This window comes from Apteryx rowi, unplaced genomic scaffold, assembly GCF_003343035.1.
Source record: "Apteryx rowi isolate R43461 unplaced genomic scaffold, aptRow1 scaffold_10, whole genome shotgun sequence".
Taxonomy (NCBI): domain Eukaryota; kingdom Metazoa; phylum Chordata; class Aves; order Apterygiformes; family Apterygidae; genus Apteryx; species Apteryx rowi.
In genome coordinates, this window is record NW_020447197.1 from 4,504,759 (window position 1) to 4,520,892 (window position 16,134).

Consider the following 16,134-nt stretch of genomic DNA (forward strand, 5'->3'; position numbering starts at 1 on the left):
CTAAATCAGCAATCTTAGAACTAACACCCAAAAGATAGATAAATGTAGATACTTTTTATATAGGTATAAATATAATTATGTATATGTAAAAAGCAGAATTTTATTCATTTATTCACTGGTGAAGTTTGCTTTGGAAATCGATGTATTCCTTTAACAGATTGTTTTTGTGCACTATATCCTGTCAAAGAAGATATTTCTAACCGTATATCCAAAGGGTTGAGAGAGTTTTGCTGGGCTGGCTTATTTAACTAAAGTAAAAACTTCCTTTCTTTCAATATTTTTAGTGTTTTCTGGACTTAAGTAAATACTAATTGTCAGTTTTGTTTTTCTTTTCCCTCACAGCTTCATATTCTCCAATTCAACCTCATTCTTTAGTAAAACATCAGCAGATCCCACTTCATTCGCCACCTTCAAAGCTTTCCCATCATCAGCTGATATTGCAACAGCAGCAGCAAGTCCAGCCAATTGCACTTCAGACTTCTTCTGGTCAGGACCCCCCTCCATCACAGCACTGTCTACCCCTCCCGAGCCATGGTCTTCCTCCAGTTCCCAGCAGTGTCCAATCTCAGCATTGCTCACCTATTCACATCCATCCTCCACCTCTAACGCTATCTCCTACTCCGTCCCAGTCAGCTCAGCAGTCAGTAGTGGTATCTCCTCCACCTCCTCATTCCCCTAGCCAGTCACCCACAATAATTATTCATCCTCAGGCACTTATTCAGTCACAGGCAAACTCCCTTGTGCCAACAGCTCTTCAGCCAGAGCAGACTGCTTCTCAGCAAAGTACTACCAGTCCAGTTCGACCAATTGCACAGCCACTCAATCTTCCATCGCATCTTCCGCTTCCACCTTCCCCAGCTGTACATATAGGACCAGTAGATCAGCCCAGCTTAGTCTCCCCAGGCCAACAGATAGTGCCCTCCACACCACACCAGCCCTATTCAGCCTTGCAGTCCRCACCTATCCCACTTGCCGCTCCTCCTCAGCTGTCAGCATCTTCAGCCCAGATTCAACAACTGCCTTTACAATCTGTGCAGTCTTTACAAGTGCAGCCTGAAATTCTATCCCAGGGCCAAGTTTTGGTTCAAAACACTTTAGTTTCTGAGGAAGAACTTCCTGCTGCAGAAGCTTTGGTCCAGCTGCCATTTCAGACTCTTCCACCACCCCAGACTGTTGCAGTAAATCTTCAAGTGCAGCCATCGGTACCAATTGAAACTCCAGTGGTAAGTGCTCAGAAATTTCTTCTGATTTTAATGTCAAACTGAGAATGAGAAATCCTCTCTTTGGTATCATCTGTGGCCAGAGATAAGAGTCAACCAAATCTATGAAAATACCTGTTCTCTAAAACCTCCATTGTTGGGAAAGCTGGCATTAAACTGTGACAGGGACAGGTGAATGCAGTTAAATGTGTAGAAGTTATGCTTTGGCTACCAATTTTTTGGAATTTTTAATGATGTTTCAATCACTGCCCTTTCATTTAGTTCAACATTAGTCTCAAGGAGCTCTGCAGTTCTTAACTGAAAATTTTAGCTTTACTTACACTGTAAGATAAAATGATCTGCAGTGAAATACAATGAAGTAAAATGATCTGCAGTAATGAAAATGGTTATATTGCTAGGCTTTATTGGTAACATGCTAATGAGATTGATGTGAGCCGAAGAATTAACGGTTCTTGTAGGCTTTTGTTTTCAGGATATCAACAGATTAAGGAAGGTTGTGTTACTGATTATTTTTTAATGGTATTTAGAAGGTAATGATAATGCCAACCCTCTGCTATTTCATGCAGAAATTAGCCAAAAGAATAGGAGCCAGATGTGCTTTTGACAAGGTGATGTTTTACATTCTAATCTGCTAAACTGGCTGTCAGTAAATCACATCAATTTACTTTTGTAGCTTGAAGAAAATACCTTATAACCTGTTCACTAATGTCTGATAGTCTTGGCATACTCTCCTGAAATACCCATTTTAATTATGCTTCTATATAAGATAGAAAACAATATGGAAACTTCTGTATTAGTCAATGATTAAGTGATACTAGGACTCCAGCCTCATCTGTTTGGTGCTTCCAGTTGTGAGATACTAATTTGGAGATGCACAAACTTCATGTGAACCTTTCTTCTTTGATATTTAATTGTAAATGCTTTACCTTAATTACAAACACAAAGTTGTATTAACTGAGGCTTACGCAGATCTAAACTTTCAAAATACATTTGTATTCTGATACAAATACATTCATATCAAATCCTTCATAGCATTATCATGTCTGTAATCCAGAGAATCCCTCTTCTTTCCTTTTCTTCTCTGTGAAACTAGAACAACAAGAGGGATAGCCTTTTTTCTGAGTATAGTTTCTCTTGTTTTCTTTCTCTGATGCCGCTATTGTCCCTAGCAGTTATAAGGAATAATCTTGCACAAGGCCTGCAGCTCCGAGATGGAACTGCCTTTCTCTTCAGGATGAATTTTCCAAGAATTTGTCTGACTGACTAGCAAATGAATATTAAGCAGCATTCAGGGACTTGTAGCAGCCAGCTTCGGGTGGATTTTAATGGAGAAGATAAAAACTGTACCTCTGACATTAGGATGACTTCCATCCCTTCTCTCCAGACCTGTTGCAATAGTTCTGTAACAAGGCATGGGAGCATGAAATTTTCTCTGCCACAGTATCAGCTTGTGATATATGCTTCATTTTAAATTTCAGTCTGTATGGTTAACATCTGGCAGAGTTATGAACTGATAATATGGTGTTAAAGAACTTGGATAAATTTCAGCTGGAATGCTTAGTCAGTTTTATCGAAATTGTCATTATGTTATAAAGCTTGCATTTTGCTGAAGTCTTTAAGGAACAGTAAGTGTGTGTGTGTGCAAATAAAAATATAGTAAACTCTAAAGATCAGACATTGAAAAAGTCAATTAATTTCTCTGGACTGTTCAATAGGAGAATTATGCCTATATTTTAGAATTCTGCTATTTGCAACAAAATACTTGAGTTTTGTTCTTGTAGTAATTGTGATGTCCTCAGAGCTCGTTGACTTGTATGCAATTTGGTAACTTGTATTTTATTATGAGATTAGTATATTTTAATACTTCAACTGATAATTTGTTAAAAAAAATATATTATGCAACTCTTTCAAGGTATTAAGATAGAATGGAAATCTCTCTAAAGCAATAGTTTGTTGGATGCAGATTTACCAAGTGGAGAATGTATGTGAAGAAGAGATGCCTGAGGACTCTGAATGTGTCCATATGGTTAGAACACCCACGCCACCGACTCTGTCACCACCAGCCATAACCCTGGGGAACGGAGAGGCGCTTACTTCAGAAGAGCCCTTGTCAGGTGAGAACACATGTAAAACTAAGATAGCTTTTCTGCTTAGAAACTTCTAGTAGCCATTGATATGGTAAAGTAAAAATTTGACTTTCATCTGGTTTTATAGTTCAGTAGAATCATTTTTAAGTAAAAGACACTATATAAAGTATATTGGAAATCAGTACGATAGAATGAACAATTCAGTTTTAAAAGCATAACTTACATATGTGTTTGTATAGCATGTAACATAGAAATCTTTTATTTGGACTCTGAAGCATATACTTCTAAAATACTAAAATTTTAACAGTGGTATCAATCTCCAGTTACGTTTTAAGTCTAGCCTGTCTGCTGTGGGCAAAATATGCGGGTTGATCTGTTGTGAAGATTTGTTTGCAGAATTGGAAAATGCTGTCAGGATGGTCTGCTGCATTGTATGATTCTCTTCGGTGTCATTTTTTGATATACCACAGTAAGGAGCTGTTCTGATGCCAAAAAAAMCCAAAAAACCAAAACTCAGTAGAAATTTTTTCTTCAGTGAGTTGTAAACAAACAAACAAACTTGCCTATATCAATTTTTGTGCTGCAAAAAATAGAAACTTTCCCTGATGTACTGAATACACTCAATTTCTGTTGAAGCCAACAAGACAGTAGGCTACTTCACATTATCAGTTACAGACATTCAGTGTGTTCTGTGCTGATGAGTTCCTGAAATCAATGAGGTAGAGGACAAAATACTCCTATTTTTCATCAAAAAAACATGGTAATGGATGTCTGAATCAGATGGTATGTTTACTGGAGGTAAAAGCCAACACTTTCCAAAATCAAATACGTGTACTCTTACCTTACCCGAAGGAGCAGTATGTAGTGTAGTAGGTTCTTTGGTACATATATGATATGGCCTATAGTTTCAAAATATTTTTTTAGAAAATCTGGATTTAAACAGAAAGGTGTGTGTGTGTGTGTACATATAGTACTATATGTACACACACACATACACACACGACTTTCTGCTTAAATCCATCCATACATATATAATACACATATCTATATATGGATTTTAAAAGTCCATATGTATACACACACACTGCCATAGATGAGTGCAGTGTCTTTTAGAATACTTGGAGGTGCAATCTTTCTAAATTTGGGCTCCTGCAGCTGGGTTTTTGTACCGGCAGCTGGGTGCTTAGTGGCTGATGTCTTATGTATTTGTGACCATAAAGGTTATTGAGGCTGCAAAGTATCTCTGAAAAAAGAAATACTTAGAAATTTCTCCTTAGAAATACTTCAGCTATCCAGCTCTGAGAATCCTGTGTTTGAAAATACTGATTTCTGTTCTTGACTCATGGATGTTGTGATCTGGATAGGTAATTAAAGGCTATAGAAGTGTGTTTTGTTTTGTTTTGGTTTTACCTTTGTTATGGTCAACGATGGTTGCAGTTAGGTACTGAGTAAAGGGAAATGATGTAAACATGAGAATGATTTGTCTGTGGAATATTCTGTCAAGGCAAATCATCTTGTTTTGAAGGTAAAGTCTATAAATGATAGAGGAAAAACCTTCTTTAGGAGGATCACGGATGCAGAACTGGAGGTGTTTATCATTTCTTCTTTCTAGAATACTGAAATAAAATATTTTGTTATTTCTTTCAGAACATGTGGGACTACCTTCAGTGACATCGTCAGTCAGTGCTTCAGTAATTAAATCTCCATCTGACCCTTCGCATGCCTCTATTCCACCACCACCTCTTCTGCTTCCAGCAGCGACAACAAGGAGCAACAGCACATCAATGCCCAATAGCATTCCTAGCCTAGAAAATAAGCCTCCACAGGCTATTGTTAAACCACAGATCCTGACCCATGTTATTGAGGGCTTTGTGATTCAGGAGGGGTTGGAGCCATTCCCTGTAAGTTTAAAAATTGCTATAAATTTTTTTACTAATAATTTTTAAAACATTTGTGGCTACCACCTATTTAGGTCTTTAAACCTTGAATAATTTTTCAAACCTTGCGGTTGAACTTTTTTCCCTGATTGGTAGCTTGTTTCTTGAAGTACTTCAGTATGCTTGTGTCTTGTTGTCTTATGTACACAGCAGGAATTCATGCTGCTGTTTGGCTTGCCAGTGTCACTGGATGGAAAGGTACTAAATGAAAACAGAGACACAGTTGAACACAGATTATCTGGAGATAGCTACAAAGAAATGATTTTAGTCTAACATTTGAGATAGGTTTGTTTTCTGTTTGTCTGTCTCCTAGATACCTCAGTAATATCTTAATTTAAACCTCTGACATGAATCTTTTAGTACTGGTACTGCTTTCATGTTAAAACATTGTACTTAAAGCACTGGAAGGCCCCTTGCTGAGAGTGGTGTGATTAGTATTTTATCTGGTAAGAATTACACTGTTGAAAATTTAAAATCTGCAAATGGCCAGTTGAAAACCTGTGAGCCTCTTTTTTTTTTTTTTTTTAAAGGGTGGTATTTTCTGCCTTACTAATTTAATATATATCTCATTTTCCTCTTCCTTCATTTCTCTATATTTAATGTGGTTCTTCATTTGTTAAATGTAATTTTGATTGCAAGCTTTTCAAAGTAGGAACATGTCCTTGTATTTGTTTGAGGAAAATACATCTGCACCTTTGGCACTATCATAACAGTTTGTTGATAAAGAATGGAAACTGTGATGTTGGGTTCAGTTACAGCTGATGAATAGTAAGTATTATTTTCTATTATTAATTGTTCAGTTAATCATTGTTGCTTTGCTTTTATTGTAATAGGTAAGTCGTTCATCTTTGCTGGTAGAACAGCCTGCAGAAAAAAGATTGCTAGTGGAGGGTCAAATCATGAGTGTTATGTGTGTTGAATCAGACTTGCAGAATACAAAACATGCAGACAACTCATCGGACACTGAGATAGAAGATATGATTGCAGAAGGTTTGTAGTTTTTGTTTAAATATCTATTCTTCCCTTCAGTTCTGTATATGTTACAGAATCCCATCCTGTCTGTACAAGTGGAATCTATCTCCAGTTCTCTTTCTGCTATCTCAAATAGAAATTATTTTCAAATGTTTGTAGCWAACTACACTAATAACAGCAATTGCTGTAGATGCACACAAATATCAAGAAACTATGCACTTGTCTTCCTTAGAATAAAGTGCTTTTTAGCCCAGCTCATTAGCTAAAAATGTCTTCAATAGAGTTCCTCATGCAGTATCTCACATAGTCATAATCATGGATTTGTTAGAACCCAGCAATCAAGTATTTTGGATGTGTTACACCATTATCATTGTTCAAGCCCAAATGTAGGTGCCCGCATTAATATTATGAGATGGAAATTAAACTTGGCTTTGCCCAGAAAAAAAACAGGCTATTCTGTAACTCAACTTTTTGCATAAATTCAGTCAAGATTTTAAAGTCTAGAATTTTTGTGCCACCTCTGGATTTTTCTGTTCCACAGCTTGAGAGGTCACACAGCAGCTGTTTTTGGTGATCCGTTTCAATTTATCTTAAAGTTCTTACTGTAACTCTTACTTTATATCTCTTTTACAATAATTCCTTTCCCTCTTTCATATCAAAACTGTAGTGAGCAGGGTAGCAAGAGGCAAATRCAGCAGCAGTGGCAGTAACAGTGACCCTCATACACAAAATGAGGCTGAAGGTCTGCATTGGGGTAGTGGCTTGGAAAAGAAACAGATTTGGGACAGTGTCCTGAGCAGTAAGAAGTGTCACTATACTGGGCTTCAGTTATTTATATGCTGTTAGTTTGTCTTCCCACTACAAGCATTATGAATTGTCACTTAGTTAAAATATCCATAATATTCCTTTTCTGATCTTTTCCCATAAGGACTTTCAAGATAGCCACACCAGTGACAATTTGCTAGTTACTGTGGTTTCTGTCTTGGTGAATGCTGTTGAAGTGCRGTAGGAAAGTTCCTTGTTTCATTGTGTATCTTAGTGAGAAAATTAGCTCAAAATTCAATCTTTTAGATTACTAAATTTTGATACATTATTTTTTACTTTAAAGACTGACTTCTGTTACTGCTTACAAGTCAAGGATTACAGATCGAGGATAAAAAGCTCGGTTTCCAAAGCATTCTGAATTCAAGAAGAGTATGTGTTGATAGTGAAGTTAAGTAAATGCTGTTGGATTTTTGTTTAAGGCTGATTTACTTTACAGGTCAGGTGATAAGTATCTTGATGCTTCAATGAAGGCTACGTTACTACTTGTAGCACTGATTTTAGTAATAGCTGGCTTAACTTGGAAATATGTCGCTGAAAGGAAATATTGATGGGTTGCAGTTCTCCTGAATATTGAGGCAGCATCTGTGCAAAGAAGTCAGAATTCATGGAAACAAGTGTCTGAAAATAAAACACAAAACAGGATTTCCTAGATCATGGCTGATTGTGTGGTTGCATTTACTAATATGTCTCAGTACAGTCCAGAGCCCTTCTGCATTTTTCAGTAGCAACCTCAGTTTAGGCAATGTACGATACTTCAGATGCTTTCCTTTGTAACTATAGCTTTCTTTTAATTGTGTTGTAATTAAGTTGTYTACATATTTAAAAAGAAAAATGAAGAAACAGAGTTTTTAGAATTCAATTTTAAAATTATTCTTCAGTAGACTATTGTGTGATTTTTTTTTTAATATTATTATTATTTTTTAAATCCAAACCAGAGGCCCCATACCATGTTCCTCACAAAGCTTCACGGAGGTGTGGCAGCCAGCTTCATAAGGCCAGGCCCTAGCTTTTCCTCTGAGAAAGCATCTGGCATATTAATAGCAGAGAGCTGTAGTATGACCTGAAGTTCTCTAAACTTTATTTAATTAAAAATTGCTGTTATTGCCAGCTACAGAGAACCTGTATAGAAGTGGTAGTATAGTTTCCCATTGAGAGTTTCCATTTAACTAGTTCTTCCAGAGGGAAGAGCAATGACATGAAAGCATCAGGCACAAGAGGCTTAAAAAAAAAAAAAAAAAAAAGGTAAATTTTATGACTTGACTTTTTTTATTATTTTACAGCTTTGTAAAAAATCCATTTTTATACTACTTTGCTTTTATGCTACTTTATACTACTTTTCTACACATGTGAAGTAAGACTTGTGAATCTCTTAGCTCATGACTGTGCATAGTAAACCGCACTTCCTGATTTCTTAATCAACAGCACAGCTTTCTGAATATTTGTTAATGTATTTGGGTTTTCCAGCATATTTGAAAAGAAAGAAATTTATTGCCTTCTGGTGCATCTTTTAGAATATATGCAGCTCTGATGGAGTAGTTATTCTGGCCTTTTTTTGTGCTTGTTTCAGTGGATCTGAGTTCAGTTTTATTTTTAATAGCATTCCCTAAGATCCTTTCAGCATCAACAGTGCACTGTCGTTTCTCAGTAGATCTCACCAGCTTGTCTGTTGTTTTACAGAGTTATTCAAACATTCACATTTTTGTTTGTAGTTATTGCTCCTGACARCTGGTGTTTGATCCAGGTACGCAATTTGCAGCTACTCATTAGATGAGCTAGGAGACATCCAGCATCGAGAGGCATCTACACAGAAGTCAAACGAAGGAGTTTTTCTCRTTGTAAAACAGGATATACATTCTGTGTATAAGATAGAAACACCTAATGTAAAAGAAAAGGCTTTAGTGTCAATTTTTGCTTCACTGTTTATGTTGTCCCATTTTTCTGTGTTGTGTGATCTAGTTTGAATATCAGATGAGGGTGGTTTTTTGGTATTATAGGAAGACATTTCTTTGAAGGATGCATCTCTAGTATTTGCTTAGCTTCAGTTCCAAAATTGACAAGATCTGATATGTTTCCCATTCCCAGTTTTTTTTCATGTGTGATACCAGCTTACGAAGTTGGAGACTTGCCACATGGTAATTTTCAGTCTGACACTGCCTGAGGATTTGTTGACTTCAGTTATATCCTTGGATCCTGATACATCGGAGATGCTATTCAAATAACCTTTCCTGCATTTTCAGCTTTATTAATTTTGCATTAGCGCTTTTATTTGTCACCTTAACAGTACAACAGAGTTAGTGTTCATGAGCAGTTTCATGAGATAATATCACTGAAACTGCATTTTACAATTTCTTAGTCGTACACTTTCAAATTAAACTTTGATACCTGCATTTACATTAGCTAGTGTCAGAACTCAACGGAGTTTAAAACAAAAAGCTAGTTTGCAATTTTTGCAACTGATTATATGAAATCAAAAATGTGAATATAGAAGACGAATAGCAAGAGGCAAAGTACAGGAAAACTAGAAACGTGGGAGAAATATATGTTTGTTTAGTCCTATGAATTTTTAAACAAATGTATTTTGTCCATGGTTGTAGCCATGTGGCACACAGTTCTTTTTACTTATGGGAATGAAGACAAAAATGTTACATTTCAGTTTGTGCCAGTTTCACTCCAGATAATGTATTTCACAGATAGCTCACAGGGATAATTTTTTCCATGCCGAAAGTTAAGTTGTTTTGCAGAGGTGGTGATATTCTTCTGAACTACRTACAAGCCATGTTCTACCTACATCAAACACTTCCTGAAGAAGGTGTAGACATTCAGCATGTGACATGTATGCTTATCTTGTTGCCTTGTAGTGCATTCCTCTGGGCTTTTCTACTTTTTCTTTCATTGGTGTTTCTCTGTCAGCAGGTGTTTAGGTTCTTCCTCACAGGGAGTAGGAAGAATACCTCCTCGTCTCACAAATGTTGTAAAAACAATCTGWAACAGTAGACTGTAAACTGATCAGATGCTGTAATCCTTTCCTTTCTTGCATGCATGAGGGAGTAATGAGTTAAACTAGATTTTGTTTATAAAGTTTTTAAAAGTCAACTTTAATCAACTTTAAGATCAGTACTTTAAGTGCTTTCACAATTGTTTGTGAGTCAGCAGTGTTTAGTCTGAAAATATTTCTTGGAACACATAATAATAATTCACATAATAAACAGAGCAAGAACAGATGCTCTTTTTTCAGTGAAAGCTTAGTTGCTTGAAGGTATCAAATTCAGTGCACCAAACTGCTTTCTATAATCTGAATCTAATTTGAAAGAGGTATAAGAGCAAAGTAGTATTAGTTGTTAACAGGAACTAACTAGAAGAGTTGGTAAACGTTGTAAATTGTTCCTCTGGATCTCCTTGTGACAGATGTCAAAAACGGTGTGATTTTATTGGATCAATTTTGGAATATCAGATAGGTCAAGGAAAGTGTTTTTGCAGCTGGTGTGGATGGAAGAGCATGATCTTTTCTCTTCAGTGCAAGTCCTCATTGTCTTGTGTTTTTTTTTTAATCACATCAACACTAAAGTATTATGATGTGCTTTGCAGAGAGCTGTACTTTGTGGCTGTTTTAGGACCAAGTGGTGACTAGAACTGCTTGCTAGCTAAAGGTTGTGTCATGGATAAATAGCATCTGACAAGCTTTCAAACAGCTGCATTGATTTCTGCGGTTTTCCAGCTGGAGTTTAAGGTGCCTATGCAAAGTTAATGTAGGATGGACTCAAACTATTTTGTTTCTGTTCTGAATGAATRGGATATTTCCTGCAAGTGAAGCTGGTGAAGGTACCACAACTAGATCTGCTTTTATTACAAGGGAGAGAGAATTACTTCTCTGGGATAAATACTTAGAAATCCACATCCTTTCTGGTCCCAGCAAGATGCAGATTTGATAACTTCCTAGGCACATATGATTATAAGAAAAAAAAAAAATTGGGGGAAAGGGCAAGAGGGGGATTTGCATTCTTAAGAGAAGGAGTGGAAGGAAAAGGTTGATAGCATGTATACTGTAATACCAGTTGCAGACCTGTTATGATGCCTTTGTGTGTGTGAAATTTGGAAAATATGTTACATGGCCTGATCAAAACATTKTACTGAAAAAGACTTAAGCCTGAGGGACTTCGATCACAGCCTTTGTAACTAGCACTACAGAATCACATACAGGTAGTTTGCACTATCAGTTCTGCTGATGAAATGTATACAGTAAGATTTTTAGAATAATATATGAATTGTATTTTGAGACAAGAATTCTGCTTAGTGCAAGCACCTGTCAGAGTGCAAAGGTAATCAAATGAGTCCGACAAGGATTTGACCAAATTTTTAGCTGCTTCAAGTAAATGTGAAAAGGGAGAATTTAACGCAGTAAATTTTACTGCAGCCTTATATTTCGAAGAACCGCATTGAGTAGGATGTATATGGTTTAGAAAAGTATTTATTTGAAATGTTGGCCTCCAATTCTCTTATCCATAGATGAGATTCAATGTCTTATTTGCTTCAAGAAGTCCTCCTTTTTGTTGTAGTTGTGGCTTATTCAAAGAAAGCATTTTACTAGCTTAATATGTCACATCATTACAGATTTTAAAAACTTTTTACTATGTTTGAGGGCATACTTGCTCTGGATAGTTGGAAATTTAACAAAAAAGCTGGCTAAACTGGTTAAATAATTTAATTGAAACTTCAGTCTGCTCAAAGTCTTGTATATATAAAAGTGAAATTTATGACTTGCTTGGTTTGGCATAATTTTCTCTTTACTCAAATCTTTTCAGTAAATGTGTTTGAAAATCTTCCGCCTGCTTCCTTAAGAGATGAGAAATTTGAATGTCATTTTGTTTGTCGCTGAGACTGACTTCTTTATGTCTCACTCCTTTCTTTAGAGGGACTAGATGAAATTGAAAATGATCTTCTGAAGTGTGAATTTTGTGGAAAAATGGGATATTCTGATAAGTTTYTACGGTCAAAACGGTTCTGCTCCACATCCTGTGCCAAAAGGTACTCTGCCTTGTTATTGTTTATCACTGCCTGGTTAATAGAATAGCACCTAAATAGTATCTGGTATTGAAAAATAAGTAAACAGTGAAAAACGAGATTGTCTTTTCCAGAATCTATAGGTACAGGCRACTATTGTGGAATTTGATACACTTCAGGAAGTCAAACAAAAGGAATTAGTTCTTCCTAGGAACTGCAGTTGTGGAGCTCTTCACCGAGGGGGCTGTTGATGTGGTTGGGCTTGTGGGGAGGCTGGGATCGTAGGAGAAATCCATAAAGAGTCACTCAGTGTTTGGAAACCATCTTTGGCTCAGATGTCCCTGGACCACAAATCGCTTTATCTGTCATATTCATATTCTCTTCTCCCTGCTGTTGGACGTTGTTAGAGGAAAAAATACTAGGCTAGATGGGCTTTCCTACAGTTTTGTTCTATGCTGGAAAAAGCACTGAATTATCTTGGCATGGATGAAATGGTGCATAGACTAAAAAGGCCTGTAGGTGTTTTTAGTAACATAGTATAAAAATTCATTATTTGCATAGAGTAAAATAGAAAAATTTATGAGCATGCATAATTAGTGTTTTCCAAAGCTGCCATTTGTTCCTGTATGGTTGACATCCCAGATGTTTTAGAAATTTTCTTGTATGGGGAGTAGTTTCCCCTTTCTAATCACTACTTAGTTCTTCTCTGCATCAGTGTGCCTTGAAACCACCTTTCTCATGTCTGCTCCTCTTTTGGTCCCCAATGTGAGACATTCACATTTTAAGTAGTGGAAGTGTGTTTTACTTTGTACTTGTTGGGACGCTACTAGTGAAATAATCTTAAGAGGGAAATCGGCTCCTTTGCCTCCATCCTCCTTTGACTGGGTATCAGCCAGGCAGAGGAAAATGGAAGCAAAAGATGTAATACGATTTTAGGCTTTTAGAGGATGCTTTAGAGAAGCTGGATTGGAATATGTGATAAAACACAATGGTGTTTCAATCATGGGACATTTTTAAGAACAGGAAAGACAGGCATCTTCCAGGGATGATCTAGAKGTACTTGATCTTGCATCAAGGCAAAGGGTAAGAATAAATGGCCTTGGAGATACCTTTCTTTCTTGTATTTCTGTGACACCTGWTGTCTTTAGGCAACAATTCTGTAGACAACAATGTAATTTTATTGCTAAGTTGATTGAATTTGTCCAAACAAGTATTAATGCATTACTGAACATACCTTACTTCCTTAGACACAGCCTTAGTTGCACTAAGAAATTTGGGCTGTTTACATCAGACAAGACCAGTCGCTGGAATCGGAAATCAGATAGCCAAAGCCTTGGGCGACGCGGGCGTCGACCGAGTGGCCCTGATGGGGCGTCACGAGATCACTTTCTTAGACAGGTCTGTGGAATATTTGCTTAGAACTATGGCGTTGTTTGGGGAATTACAAATAAAGTATAATAYTGTAGTGTATTTGTACTACATTTTCCAGCTTCCAATTACTTATCCATCTGCAGAAGAAGATATGGCTTCTCACGAAGATGCTGTTCCAGCCGCCATGACCACCCGTCTGCGAAGGCAAAGTGAAAGAGAGAGAGAACGTGAACTTAGGGAGCTAAGAATCAGGAAAATGCCAGAGAGCATTGACTTGCTACCAGTGGTGCAAACCGACCCGTCCGTGTGGACCGTTGATGAAGTCTGGGCCTTTATACGTTCTTTGCCTGGTATGTAATGTGAATAGTTTGTTCTGCTTTTGCAACAGTAGAGCTCCCTGCTTTTTAGTATCACTGTGATGAAGAGGTGGTGTGGTAACAGCACTAGTGTACTCATTAGTTGGTGGCAGAGACTGAAATATGATTTGTTTCCTCTTGCTTGTTCCTTCAGCACAAATCTCATGTCGATAGAACTAGTCCCACTTCTGCTGTTGCACCCCAGCTGATGGAGACTAAAGGTGTTCTTCCCTTCAGTCTGATTTCTCTCAAGAGGTCAGTAGAGAGATCAGACACACTTCCTCCCTTTTACACTTTTATTCTCTTCCCTCCTTACTTGCTTCTTATTCAATAGAAAAAGCAAGAAAGGAGTTCATTCCCTTTATACAATTGATGAAAGACCTTTCATGATATAAATGACACTYATAAAGAATATGCCAGTTTCTTCTATAAAGCTAAACTTTGGTTTGCGTAGCTTTGCGCACTACCTGAAATACAGAAAACTTCTGCATATAGCTTCTGAATACTCATGAAGACGCAGGAAATGTAATATCTCAATCTGTTCTCAAAAAAAATCTTGTTTCTCTTTATTTATATACCTTTTCTTTAGCTCAGTGTTCATAGCTATCTTTATATAATCTTCAGATTATTTGACATTTATTTGCCTGTCGTTTCCTAACTTTCGTAAGCTTTAAAGTTTCACTTTCCTCCCCTTTCCCACGGATGCCATTCTATCTGATCAGATACTGTAATCTCTACAGGTGACAAGGCAGGTCTCCATAATAGCAGTCATACAAGAATTTTCGTTGCTTAACCACGTCACTCACGTGTGACTCACAGGTTAAGTTTGTTACTGATTTTCTACTTTTTCTGGAATTTATAGCAGTGATAAACCTTTTTTTTTATATAGCCCATTAAGCTAAAATCCTGTAAGAATATATCTTCATTGCCAAGTCATATGCATGTTTGTGCCAATTAATCTTTTACAGAGTGGGTAAGACAAGGAATTGAGTTAGGGATGCCTTAAATCAACAAAAGTCATCCTTGAAGTACCTTTCTTCTGATGATTTATAAATTGCAATTAAGCTACTTTATTGACTTCTGGAAACTTTTGGTGATGTCTATTAAACAAAGCTCCTTAGGTTTAAGATCTGCTCTTTCAAGTTTCTGCATCTTAACTTTTATAGATTTGAGSCTCCAGTTAACTCAGTAACTCCCTGATCCTAGATTCTGTAAAAGAATAAAAGATAGTTCCTGTCCTAGAAACCTTGAAGTACCATAGAAATACAAATAGAAATATGCCTTTTTAAAGCATATTGCTTGCTGATTCATTTGCCAGTTTGAAAACAAGAATATTATTCTTAAAATGTGGTTTCTGTTTAGAAACCATTACTTGTAGAATATTTCACCAGCTGCTGGATCTGTTTTTCATATTTATTCTATAAACAAGTTAATCTCCGAATTTAAGCAGACTTTATATTTTTCTGTGTTCAGTGCAAATTTATTACAATTACTCATTCCATTCCACATTAAGGCCTAGTTTCTCAGATATTACAAAAAATCAAAATTTAAATGATATCTACAACATGTCAGAATTTATACTATTACATAGCTATGTTCATATTTTAGGATAATTAGGGCTTTTCTTATGTTCAATATATTCTCAAGCCACACTTGAAAAAATACTTTTTCATATGCTGTCGAAGTTGAATAATACAAGCAATAAGAAAGATAAATTATTTTTGTCATGCTGTTTGTAAAATATGCATGTAAAATGTGTTTGATGCAATCCGCAGAGACCAGGGAAAACAAAACTCTTCCTTCTCTCTTTCATCAGTTGCAAAATTAATGCTTTCCAACACCCCCCTTCTTTTTTGCCAAGTTATTGCACAACAACTAATTGCGAAAGCATTTCAGAATACGCAAATGTGCTCGGATGAGGGATTTGAAACACATTCAGCTTCCATCTTTTGCTTTTTCAAAATGACTCTGAAAGGCTTTTTTGTTGTTTTTTGTTTGCTTTTTTGTTTTTAGCAAAAGTTGCATCAGAATGCTTCATATAACCAATCTTGTTTTAACACTCCCCACCCCCCCCCAAAAAAAAACCAAACCACCTCCAACCAGTAATATATTTTAATAGGACTGCTTTTRTTTTTAAATGTAAAAAAATCTCTTGATCTGTCTGATCCTTTGTAAATGCAGTGGTGTGATAATTGCCGTGGTCAGATCTCAGGTTGGACGTATAGTGATACTTTTCACAGAAATACTTACTTAGTACTTGACTTGTGGAATTATATATCGCTCTTATTTTATATCGCTCTTATTTTATATCGCTCTTATTTTATATCGCTCTTATTTTATATCGCTCTTATTTTATATCGCTCTTATT

At 36.5% G+C, this 16,134-nt stretch overlaps 1 protein-coding gene across 6 annotated transcripts in view; it reads left to right on the forward strand.

The window, feature by feature from the left end:
• The window catches only part of PHC3 (polyhomeotic homolog 3), a 32,587-nt gene that overhangs the window by 12,461 nt on the left and 3,992 nt on the right, over positions 1 to 16,134 (forward strand). For 3 of the 6 annotated variants that reach the window (XM_026061759.1, XM_026061765.1, XM_026061776.1), the window contains 7 exons: positions 343 to 1,223; positions 3,184 to 3,334; positions 4,955 to 5,208; positions 6,078 to 6,234; positions 11,949 to 12,063; positions 13,287 to 13,437; positions 13,529 to 13,760. In XM_026061759.1, the coding sequence (XP_025917544.1) occupies positions 343 to 1,223; positions 3,184 to 3,334; positions 4,955 to 5,208; positions 6,078 to 6,234; positions 11,949 to 12,063; positions 13,287 to 13,437; positions 13,529 to 13,760 (1,941 nt within the window). Of the gene's footprint in view, positions 1 to 342; positions 1,224 to 3,183; positions 3,335 to 4,954; positions 5,209 to 6,077; positions 6,235 to 11,948; positions 12,064 to 13,286; positions 13,438 to 13,505; positions 13,761 to 13,920; positions 14,022 to 16,134 lie in introns of those variants that run through there. The other 3 variants (XR_003252855.1, XM_026061781.1, XM_026061789.1) reach the window with 3 other exon arrangements.